The sequence below is a fragment of the Saccopteryx bilineata genome, chromosome 1 (genome assembly GCF_036850765.1).
Source record: "Saccopteryx bilineata isolate mSacBil1 chromosome 1, mSacBil1_pri_phased_curated, whole genome shotgun sequence".
NCBI classification, from domain to species: Eukaryota; Metazoa; Chordata; class Mammalia; order Chiroptera; family Emballonuridae; genus Saccopteryx; species Saccopteryx bilineata.
Window position 1 is genome coordinate 88,685,557 of NC_089490.1, and position 11,827 is coordinate 88,697,383.

The 11,827-nt window shown below is 38.3% G+C and overlaps 1 protein-coding gene across 5 annotated transcripts in view; it reads left to right on the forward strand.

Annotated features, from left to right (window-relative positions):
• DMC1 (DNA meiotic recombinase 1) overlaps positions 1 to 11,827 on the forward strand; it is a 37,913-nt gene that overhangs the window by 9,251 nt on the left and 16,835 nt on the right. For 3 of the 5 annotated variants that reach the window (XM_066258112.1, XM_066258101.1, XM_066258120.1), the window contains exons 7-12: positions 2,471 to 2,512; positions 3,624 to 3,696; positions 5,310 to 5,401; positions 5,794 to 5,867; positions 6,001 to 6,115; positions 7,184 to 7,244. In XM_066258112.1, coding sequence (XP_066114209.1) covers positions 2,471 to 2,512; positions 3,624 to 3,696; positions 5,310 to 5,401; positions 5,794 to 5,867; positions 6,001 to 6,115; positions 7,184 to 7,244 — 457 coding nt within the window. Of the gene's footprint in view, positions 1 to 2,470; positions 2,513 to 3,623; positions 3,697 to 5,309; positions 5,402 to 5,793; positions 5,868 to 6,000; positions 6,116 to 7,183; positions 7,245 to 10,299; positions 10,407 to 11,827 lie in introns of those variants that run through there. The other 2 variants (XM_066258127.1, XM_066258138.1) reach the window with 2 other exon arrangements.

An 11,827-nucleotide genomic window follows, 5' to 3' on the forward strand; every position in this document is an offset into this window, starting at 1 on the left:
AAAAGAGGACAGAGGGAAAGGGGATGATAAGATGGGATAAACGTGAAGGGAAGGGGGGAGGGCGCTGTGGGGAGGGGGGCAAGGGAGATGTTGAGGGGAATATGGAGGAGGGAGGATGCATTTGGGGCAACACTCACTAGAATCTATGTAAACACAACAAATTAAAATCAATAAAATAAACAACAAAAAAGTTATCTTTGTTATATATAGATCCATTCTTAGTAAGATTTAGTAAATTTGGCAGGTCCCGGGGTGAATGTGTTGAGTTTTTTCATTCTTGTGTTTATGAGAAACATTAGCCTGATGTGTCCTAGCGATTTCTTCAATGTTTGGGCATCTATTTCAAAGGCAAACTCTCATTTCCTCGTCAATACATTGAAGAATTCCTCTCTTTTTACTCTTAATTGTGTTGAGTACAGAAAACCCCCACCATACATATCATCTTAACTTTACACCAAACAAAGGACAGAAGAAACTTGCCTCCAGTCTTTCTGGGGAACATGGGGGTTAGTGTAAACAATCCAGCACCACAGCTTAACAGCCTTTTGCAACCTAATCAGGCAAATGAGGTGGGGGGTTGAGCAGACTGTCAGCTTACAGTCAATTCCCCACAACTCTGTCCCCCAAAAATCTAAACTCCAAAAACCCTGTTGGTTTTTTGGTCCCCAACAGGAACATATTTCTCTGGAATACCATAGGGCACACCTGGAAATCTGGGATGCACCAGTGCGCCCTGGAGCACACTTTGAGAACCACTGACATAGATAAAAGTGAAGTGGTTACCAGGGAGAAGGGTTCGAGAGGAAATGAAGTAAAGAAGGACAAATATACAGTGATGGAAAATGATTTGACTTTGGGTGATGGGCACATAGCACAATCAACAGTTCAAATGCTATAGAAATGTTTACTTGAAACCTATGTACTCTTATTGATGAATGTCACCCCATTGAATTTAATTTCTAAATAAAAAGTATTTTTAAAAAACAGCCAATAGGCAAACTGGTGCAGCCACTGTGGAAAACAGTATGGAGATTCCTCAAATATTAAAAATGGAACTGCCTTTTGATCCAGCCATCCCACTTTTAGGAATATACCCCAAGAACACCATATCACTGACTCAAAAAAAAGAAATGCACCCTCATGTTTATAGCAGCATTGTTCACAATAGCAAAGATCTGGAAACAGCCCAAGTGTCCGTCAGTGGAAGAGTGGACAAAAAACGGTGGTACATATATACAATGGAATACTATGGGGCCATGAAAAAGAAGAAAATATTACCTTTTGCAACAACATAAATGGACCTGGAAACTATTATGTTAAGTGAAATAATCCAGGCAGAGAAAGAAAAATATCATATGATCTCACTCATTTGAGGAATCCAAGGAACAATGTGAACTGAGGAACGGAATTAAACCTGAAGGGAAGTGGGGAGGGGGGCAAGGGATGTGTTGAGGGGAATACGGGGGAGGGGGAGATGCATTCGGGGCAACACTAGAATCTATGTAAACACAATAAATTAAATTTTAAAAATCTAAAACTTAATTAATTAATTAATTGAAAAACAGCCAATAGTAAATTGTATCTAATTTGGAACTTATGAAATATCAATTATCATTTTTAAAATGTATTCCAACATTAATAGATGGGTCTTAGATTGGTGTTTTTCATTATTTTTACCTCTGACTCCTATAGAAGAAAATAGAATTTTTTTGCATTCCTTCAAAAGGTGTTGAATAATGAAACAGATTTTATTTCTAAGAAATGCATGTTGAATGAACATAGAAAATAGATTTTTCTCTTCCCTATTTATATCCTCTATTTTTCTTCAAAACAATTCATGAATAACTATATTTTATACTGTGCCTGACAATTCCAGTATTGGCTGTCTTTGGGGAATTAATCTGTTGTTTTGTTGATGTTTCTTTTGACTTAGAAAAATAAATTTTGTTTTCATTATTTCTGATTTTATTCTCTCAGTCTTAGTGGTTTATCATCTTATGTATTTATTAATATTTGTGAGATTATTGCTGATTTTATCTGTGGGAGTTCAGTGGGCCTAAACTGGTAAGTGGGCAGGTTTTCCTCCAGAGAGAATTTGCATTATGGGTAGCTAGGACATGCCACCAGTCTAAGACTACTTTAGCTCCCCTTTGAGGATCTCAGTTCAGTGGGAGAACCCCAGGCTCTCCTTCCTATGGTAGGGTCTTAAAATCTCATTCATATAATTATTCCTAAGGGAAACTTAGTTTAACTTAATTTTCATCTAATAACAATTTTTAAGAAGAAATACCTTAAAAATTATTTTTACTACTGGTATTCATATATACAGAATCTATTCACGATGTGGTGGTACTTTATGTGTGAGATTTGACAGTGGGAAAAGAACACTATAGTATGAGGTCATATTTTATTCTTTATGAAAATATCTAAAATGTAACTGTTTTTTGTTTTTGTTTTCTGTATTTCACAGAATTTCGTACTGGAAAAACCCAGCTCTCTCATACCCTCTGTGGTAAGGATACAGAACAACATCAATAACAATAATAATCATAGCTATCACTTACTAATCTAATTTGTGCCTGGAACTTTATATAATGTCATGTAATCTGAACAAATTTACAAGGGAACTAAGTCTCAGGGAAGTTAAATAAACTGCCCACTCACAGATACCAGAGCCAGTCTTTGTGTGATGCTTGAGGTGATGTGCTGTACTCTGAACAGCTGGATGGCAGGGAGATGAGTTAAACAAGTATAGGAGTGTGTTGGTGGGGAGTGGCTTGCACTGACTCACTTGTTCTCATTCCATCTTTCCTATGTCATATCTTCAAGAATGTTATAAAATCTATTGAGGCCTAGAATTCCTTATTTTCCATGGAATAAGGTTGGCCCTAAGAAAAACTTAAAAACAATTTTTTCTAAAACAAAGTAAGAAAGAAAACCTCCTTTTATACAAAGACATTACTGTGCATTTCTTTGACTTAAGTGGAAGGAGCATGGCAAAATGGTTATGAGTTGATTCTAGAATCAAAATACTGAGCTCTAGTTGTGGTTATACTATTAATAGCTGTGTGACTTGGGTGAGTTCACAAGAAAGCTTCACCTTTCTAATTATCCCCACCAGTAAAATAGGAATAATGATAATGCTAAATTTAGAGTTGTTTTGAAAAATAAATGAAATAATATATACATGTACCTAATATAAAGTAATTCCTTAGTATAAGCTACTACTACATATAAAGAAAATGCATTTTAAAATTTGACATAAATTAATCTAAAGGTTGCTTAAATGAATTATATAACATAAGTTATAGTTGTGATTATTTCTTTTACGAAGGAAGTTAGTATACTTCTATTCTTTAGGAGAACTAGCTTTCATGAATATCATGCATTGTGAGAAATATTGACATTCTTTGTTGAATTACTGTTCTGCTAGCAGAATACTTATTTTTTCATTGGTTTATAATAAAAAATATAACATGTTGTTTAGAAACTAAAAGATCATGGTTCTTTGCTAGCTTGATTCAGAACTGAAATCGGCAAAAATCCCATGTTAATTTACACATTCATTTGTATAAAGTTTATTCAATCCTGTTAATATTAACTAACTTTTAATTGTTTCCTAGTGACAGCTCAACTTCCAGGAGCAGGTGGCTACTCAGGAGGAAAGATTATTTTCATCGATACAGAAAATACTTTGTAACCTTTTTATTTAAACAAGTTGCTAACTTAGTAGTGTGATATAGTAATGTTACTATAACAGAGTTTGTTTGAACTATGTCATTTTTATAATCATTTTTGTAATCCAGCAATAATGAGAAAAGCCAAGGGGTAAACAATTGCTGGTGAAGGTCTCAAACCACTTTTTATTTTAAAATGTTTCATTTTTTTAAATGGATTTGGTGTGAAATTGACCAAACAAATACATGAGATGAAATTACATTTTAATCATTTTTAATCATCTTCTCCAAATATTTTATTTGCAACTAGACAGATTATTGACTCACTCAGAGTCATGGTCCAAAGTAAGGGGAAAGGTATGAAATAAACCCAGGACATCCACACACCAGGCCAACACTCTACCACTGAGCCAGCCGGCCAGGGCCCACTTCACTTTAGAAAATATATTGTAGACATATTGCTGGGATCACCAAGGACCTAAAAATGATTTTATTTCTTTATAGTTTAGATAGATGTAACTAATTATTAGCATCTTCCAGAATATCTTTGCAGGTAGACTGAATTTGCCTCTCTATGAATTTACTCATTTCAGAAAGCTAACCCAGCTCCTTTAGAAGATGGGTAATTTCCTTCTGACCTTTGAAGTTACTTTCTCTGACCCTTTGGTTCATGTAGTCAATTTTATTATTCACTGGCAAGATATGGTTAATGGTTTATTAAACTATTTCATACTGGACAAGTGAGGAGTATGAAGAGACTGAATTAATTTACTTTGAAGTGACTTGAATTATAATTCAGTGATGTTATCTTCCTAAAATAGATCTATTTTTATGGAACATAGAATAAAAGAGATTCATAAATCTTAGTATCTAGTTTTTCTCTTGTAATAATTTGTTGAATAATCCTAAATTATTTGCTTAATCTCTGTAAATGTCCTCATCTGTAAAATGTCTTATAGGCCATAACATCTAGCTTCCATGGTTACTGTAAAGATTAGATAATTTAATATTTAAATGCATTACTGCCTCATCATTTCTCTAATCATAATCACTACCTAAGGTATTCATTGAGGCACTTATGAAAAAAAAAAAATCTGGCCTTGGCCAAGTAGTTTAGTTGGTTAGAGCACTGTCCTTGTCTGACCTGTGGTGGCGCAGTGGATAAAGTGTCGACCTGGAAATGCTGAGGTCGCCAGTTTGAAACCCTGGGCTTACCTGGTCAAGGCACATATGGGAGTTGATGCTTCCAGCTCCTCCCCCCCTTCTCTCTCTCTGTCTTTCCCTCTCCTCTCTAAAATGAATAAATTAAAAAAAAATTAAAAAAAAAAAAAGAACACTGTCCTGATATGCCAAGATTGTAGGTTTTATCCCTGGTCAGAACATACAAGAATCCAACCAATGAGTGTATAAATAAAAAAATCAATGTGTTTTTTTCTCTCTCACTAAAATCAATCCATAAAATAATGTTTTTTTTTAATCTGGTGTAGATTTGAAGTGATTATTAGCATCCTTCAGAATATCTTTGTAGGTACATTATTTTGCCTCTCTGTTAATTTCCTTACAGTATTATTTTTTGTAGTTGTTTAAACTTTTTTGGAATTGCTTTGTTTCCTTAATTTTGGCACCTTCCAGCCGTCCAGATCGCCTCCGGGACATTGCTGATCGCTTCAATGTAGACCATGATGCAGTGCTGGACAATGTCCTTTATGCACGTGCATATACTAGTAAGGGCCTCATGCAGTTGGATGTTTGGGCTATTTTAAGGTTGGAAGCACTGATTTACTATATGAGTGATACAACATTTTGACACTATTCTTTTCTCTTTTTATTTTAATTTTCTCCAAATTAGTTTAGCCCACAAATTATATCATCTGATAAGTCCTTAGATATTAAAATGCCCTCCAATTATTCCTTATACTTTGTCTTTGAAAAGGAGAGTAACACGAATAATGCAGCATTTGGCATGTATGCTAAGGTGGAATATGAAATCATATTTAATAAAGTCATAAATAATTAAGAAAATCCTACAAGGACTCTGCCTGACTCCCAAGGACATAACTAATCTTATTCTCTGCTTCTTCAAGCTTTTATGTTTTCTCACTGCATTTTTCACCAGGTGAACATCAGATGGAGCTACTTGACTATGTAGCAGCAAAGTTCCATGAAGAAGCCGGCATCTTCAAGCTGCTGGTATAAGCTTTTAGATTAAAAAAATAAAAATAAATATTGCTCACTCACGGAGTATATTATCTTTCTTCTATTGATTCTGATATAAATTCTTTCTTTCAAAATGCATATTTATTTTTACATTCATTCTATGCAGATCATTGATTCAATAATGGCACTTTTTCGAGTGGATTTTAGTGGTCGTGGGGAGTTGGCGGAACGACAACAAAAATTGGCCCAGATGTTATCACGACTCCAAAAAATCTCAGAAGGTAGGTTTTTAAAGTAAAATGGCACCATCAGAAGAGTATCTGTTAGTTTGCTTAGTAGACTTTGAGGAGAAGCTTTGAATAAAGTCAGGAGGCAACATATTTTTAAAAATTAAAATTAGGCCCGGGCCAGTAGGCTCAGTGGTAGAGCATTGACCCAGTGTGTGGAAGTTCCAGGTTTGATTCCTTGTCAGGGCACACAGGAGAAGTGACTGCATCTTCTCCTCCCCTTCCCCCTTCTCTCTCTCTCACTCTGTCTCCCCCCCCCCCCCCCCCCCCCGCAGCTATTGCTCAATTGATTCGAACATTTTGGTGCCTAGTGCTGAGGATTGGTCTGTGGAGCCTCCATCTCAGGCACCAAAAATAGCTTGGTTGTGAGCATGGGCCCCACATGGGAAGAGCATCAGCCCCAGATTGGGGTCACCAATCATGGTTGGGGTGCATGAGGGAGTCTGTCTCTCTATCTCCACTCCTCTCACTTAAATAAAAAAATTTTTTTTTTTTCAGAGACAGAGAGTGAGTCAGAGAGAGGGATAGACAGGAACGGAGAGAGATGAGAAGCATCAATCATTAGTTTTTCATTGCACGTTGCAACACCTTAGTTGTTCATTGATTGCTTTCACATGTGCCTTGACTGCGGGCCTTCAGCAGACCACGTAACCCCTTGCTGGAGCCAGCGACCTTGGTTTCAAGCTGGTGGGCTTTTGCTCAAACCAGATGAGCCCGCGCTCAAGCTGGTGACCTCGGGGTCTCGAACCTGGGTCTTCTGCATCCCAGTCCGACGCTCTATCCACTGCGCCACTGCCTGGTCAGGCAATAAAAATTTTTAAAAAATTAAAATTACCTTCATGGGAATACCACTCTTTTAAAAAAAATTGATTCTAATACAATAAGATACCTAAATAATAAAAATAACTTTCAATTACTTTGTTATCAAAGAAAAAATAGTAATATCTTGTTTATGAAATAAATTCATGATACAATATTTCTAAACTCTGAAATCTAAGCAAAGAAATTTTTATGTTTACTTTGCCATTATCTTAGTTTCTTAATTTTATTTTGTTGATGCAGAATATAATGTGGCTGTGTTTGTGACCAATCAAATGACTGCTGATCCAGGAGCAACAATGACGTAAGACCCAATATTCTGCTTTTGTATTTCACAAAGGTTAATAACAGAGGGTTAAAGTGTAGAATAGAAAATAATTCCAATATATTCCATCCTAATACAGGCATAAATATATCACAAATCTTTAAATTGCACTGTGGATATTACTTCATAATTGCAATATTACTTATTTCTTATCCAGAACCTGTTTTTCTCTAGGTCTTTATAAAATAAAGCAACATTTTTTTTTTTTTTTTTACAGAGACAGAGAGTGAATCAGAGAGAGGGATAGACAGTCAGGAACAGAGATGAGAAGCATCAATCATCAGTTTTTCGTTGCAACACCTTAGTTGTTCATTGATTGCTTTCTCATATGTGCCTTGACCATGGCCTTCAGCAGACCGAGTAACCCCTTGCTCAAGCCAGCGACCCTGGGTCCAAGCTGGTGAGCTTTGCTCAAACCAGATGAGCCCGCGCTCAAGCTGGCGACCTCAGGGTCTCGAACCTGGGTTCTTGGCATCCCAGTCCTACACTCTATCCACTGTGCCACCGCCTGGTCAGGCCAATTTAACTATTTTTTTTTTTTTGTATTTTTCTGAAGCTGGAAACGGGGAGAGACAATCAGACAGACTCCCGCATGCGCCCGACCAGGATCCACCCGGCACGCCCACCAGGGTTGACGCTCTGCCCCTCTGTTGCAACCAGAGCCACTCTAGCGCCTGGGGCAGAGGCCGAGGAGCCATCCCCAGCGCCCGGGCCATCTTTGCTCCAATGGAGCCTCGGCTGCGGGAGGGGAAGAGAGAGACAGAGAGGAAGGAGAGGGGGAGGGGTGGAGAAGCAGATGGGCGCTTCTCCTGTGTGCCCTGGCCGGGAATCGAACCCGGGACTTCTGCATGCCAGGCTGACGCTCTACCACTGAGCCAACCGACCAGGGCCCAATTTAACTATTTTAAGAGATACTTTGGACTCTGCTTTTGTCTAGGACTAAAATGATATTGAAGGATAATGAAAAGATCCCAGGCCCTAACCGGTAGCTCAGTGGGTTGTAGCTCAGTGGATAGAGTGTTGACCTGGTAAATGGACTTCCTGGGTTCAATTCCTGGTCAGGGCACACAGGAAAAGCAACCATTTGCTTCTCTTCCCCTTCCTCTCCCCTTCTCTCCCTCTTCCCCTCCCACAGCCAATTGCTAGATTGGTTCTAGCATGGCCCTGGACACTGAGGTGCACCAACCTCAGGTACTAAAAATAGCTCGGTACTAAAAATAGCATTGGTCCTAGATGGGGTTGCCAGGTGTATCCCAATCAGGACACATGCAGGAGTCTCTCACTATTTTTGCTCCTCTCACTTAAAAAAAAAAACCCTAGAGAAATAAAAACTTATTTTTTTGTGTGACAGAGACAGAGAGAGGGACAGAGAAATGTTTTTAGTCCATATTAGACATATGCAGAATTTATTTAAATATGTGTGCACATAAAACGCCTATTGATGGTTTGAGAGGTAGCTGTGAATGGAAAGGCAAGCAGAGACTAAAAGGGTAACAAAACCAGAAAATTTACTTACTACCATCAAACCAAGGATTAAGTATCTGAAAAAGCAATCAAAATAATACTGAATCCATGATATTGCTATTTTAAAAAAGTTTTACATTGATTTGAGAGAAAGAGAGAGAAGGGGAAGGGCGAGAGAGAGAAGCAGCAATTCATTGTTTCACTTAGTTGCTCCATTTAGTTGTGTACTCATTGGTTGCTTCTCATATTTACCCTAACTGGGAATTGAACCTGAGACCTTACACACCGAGGTGATATTCTATCCACTGAACCACTTGGCCAGAGCTATGATACTGCTTTAAAAAAAAAAAAAAAATATATATATATATATATATATATATATATATATATATATATATATATATATAGTTTTTTGTTGTTGTTGTTTTTTCTGAAGCTGGAAACGGGGAGAGACAGTCAGACAGACTCCCGCATGCGCCCGACTGGGATTCACCCGGCACGCCCACCAGGAGCAACGCTCTGCCCTCCGGGGCTTCGCTCTGTCGCGACCAGAGCCACTCTAGCGCCTGGGGCAGAGGCTAAGGAGCCATCCCCAGTGCCCGGGCCATCTCTGCTCCAATGGAGCCTTGGCTGCGGGAGGGGAAGAAAGAGACAGAGAGGAAGAAGGGGGGGGGTGCAGAAGCAAATGGGCGCTTCTTCTATGTGCCCTGGCCGAGAATCGAACCCGGGTCCCCCGCACGCCAGGCTGACGCTCTACCGCTGAGCCAACCGGCCAGGGCCTAAAATATTTTTTCAACAACTTTTTATTTAGAAAAATTTTTAAACAGAGAAAACAAGACTAGTTTAATGAATACATATATATCTTCAGTCAAGGTTCATCAAGTTAATTTTTTGCCACATTTTTTCTCTAGTGTGTATGCACACATATGAAATCTTCCTCCATGCACACACATGCATTTGTGTGTGTATGTGTATTTTTTGGTTAACCACTTGAGGGTTTTTTCCACTGAACCATTGAGGATTATTTGTAGACATCATGACACTTCATCTTTTTTTTTTTTACAGAGACAGAGAGTGAGTCAGAGAGAGGGATAGACAGGGACAGACAGACAGGAACGGAGAGATGAGAAGCATCAATCATTAGTTTTTCATTGCGCGTTGCAACACCTTAGTTGTTCATTGATTCTCATATGTGCCTTGACCGCGGGCCTTCAGCGGACTGAGTAACCCCTTGCTGGAGCCAGCGACCTTGGGTTCAAGCTGATGGGATTTTTGCTCAAACCAGATGAGCCCGCGCTCAAGCTGGCAACCTTGGGGTCTCGAACCTGGGTCCTCTGCATCCCAGTCCGACGCTCTATCCACTGTGCCACTGCCTGGTCAGGCATGACACTTCATCTTTTAATACTTCAGCATATCTCTTCTAAGAACAAGAACATTCTACTACATAGCCACAATATAATTATTACACTCAGGAAATTTAACATTGACATACTATGCAGTTGTATTCAAGTGTCTCTAATGTTGCCAATAATTTACTATATAATTGTTGGATTGTTTTGTTTTGTTTTAGATTTTGGATCAATGGAAGAGCATGTATTGCATGTCACTGTCATACCTCTTTAGTCTCCTTTAATCAAGACAGCTCCTCAACCTTTGTTAGACTTTTATGACACTGGCATTTTTGAAGAGCACAGGCCAACTGTTTTTCAGAATGTCCTTGTCCTTCAATTTGTGGCTGAGTTTTTTTCTCAGTATTTAAAGTGTTAAACAGATAAAATTTTTTGTTTGTCTATTGATTTTAGAGAGAGAGAGAGGGAGGGAGAGAGAGAGAGAGGAACATAGGTCTGTTCCTGTATGTACCCTAAGCAGGGATTGAACCAGTAACCTCTGTGCTTCAGGACGGATCTAACAAATTGAACTATCCAGCCAGGGCACTTTTGGCAGGAAAACTATAGGGCAGTTTGTTCCATTATTAGTGATCTTAAGTTTCATCATGTAATTTAGATGGTGTTCACAAGATTTCTACATTGTTAAAGACCTTTTCCCCTTTGTAATCAATAAGTAATTTATGAAGCGATACTTTGAGACTGGTGTAAATACCTTATTCTATTTTAAGCTTTCACCAATTGATTTTAACATCCATTGAAGATTCTTTTTTCCATCAATTACTACTCTGATGGTTGCAATACAAAGTGATATTACTCTAAAACTGAGTCAATATATCAAATAGCAGATAAATGAGTCATTGACATTTTATTTTTTGTTATTTTGTATACTCTGCTGTATATTACATCCCCAAACTCCCAATTATAAAATAAATAAGTCATAGAGGTTGACAATATATTAAAGAATTTTGATATGCTAGTACAAATTCTGCAAATAGTAGTGAAATAAATATTTTTTTCATTAAATATTTTCTAAATAAACCCTAGAATATTGCTGCATCTTCTGCAGTTTGATATATCTCTCACTTTTCAATACTCTTTTACAAGTATTTTTTACTTAATCACAGGAGATTCCAATGTGAAAATACTAACTACACAAATAATATTAAGGAAGTTTAAAGGATTGAGGAGAGGGAAATCAATCATTTAATTCATTCAATAAATATTTATCAAAAATATATTTACCGAGATCCTGGGAATTCAAAAGAGACTATGTACCTTGCCTCCATAAAAAAAGAAAAATAGCCTGACCAGGTGGTGGCCCAGGAGATAGAGCATCGGACTGGAATGAGGAGGACCCAGGTTCAAAACTCCAAAATCGCCAGCTTGAGTGTGGGCTCACCAGCTTGAGCGCGGGGTCACTGGCTTGAGCTTGGGGTCATAGACATGACCCCATGGTCGCTGGCTTGAGCCCAAGGTCACTGGCTTGAAGCCCAAGGATGCTGGCTTGAGCCCAAGGTCTTGAGTAAGGAGTCACTCACTATGCTGTAGCCCTCTGGTCAAGGCACATATGGGAGAGCAATCAGTGAACAACTAAGGAGACTAAGAAGCCACAATGAGGAACTGATGCTTCTCATCTTCCTTCCTGCCTGTCTGTCCCTATCTGTCCCTCTCTCTGTCTTTCTGTCTCTTTCTCTGTCTCTCTCTCTCTAT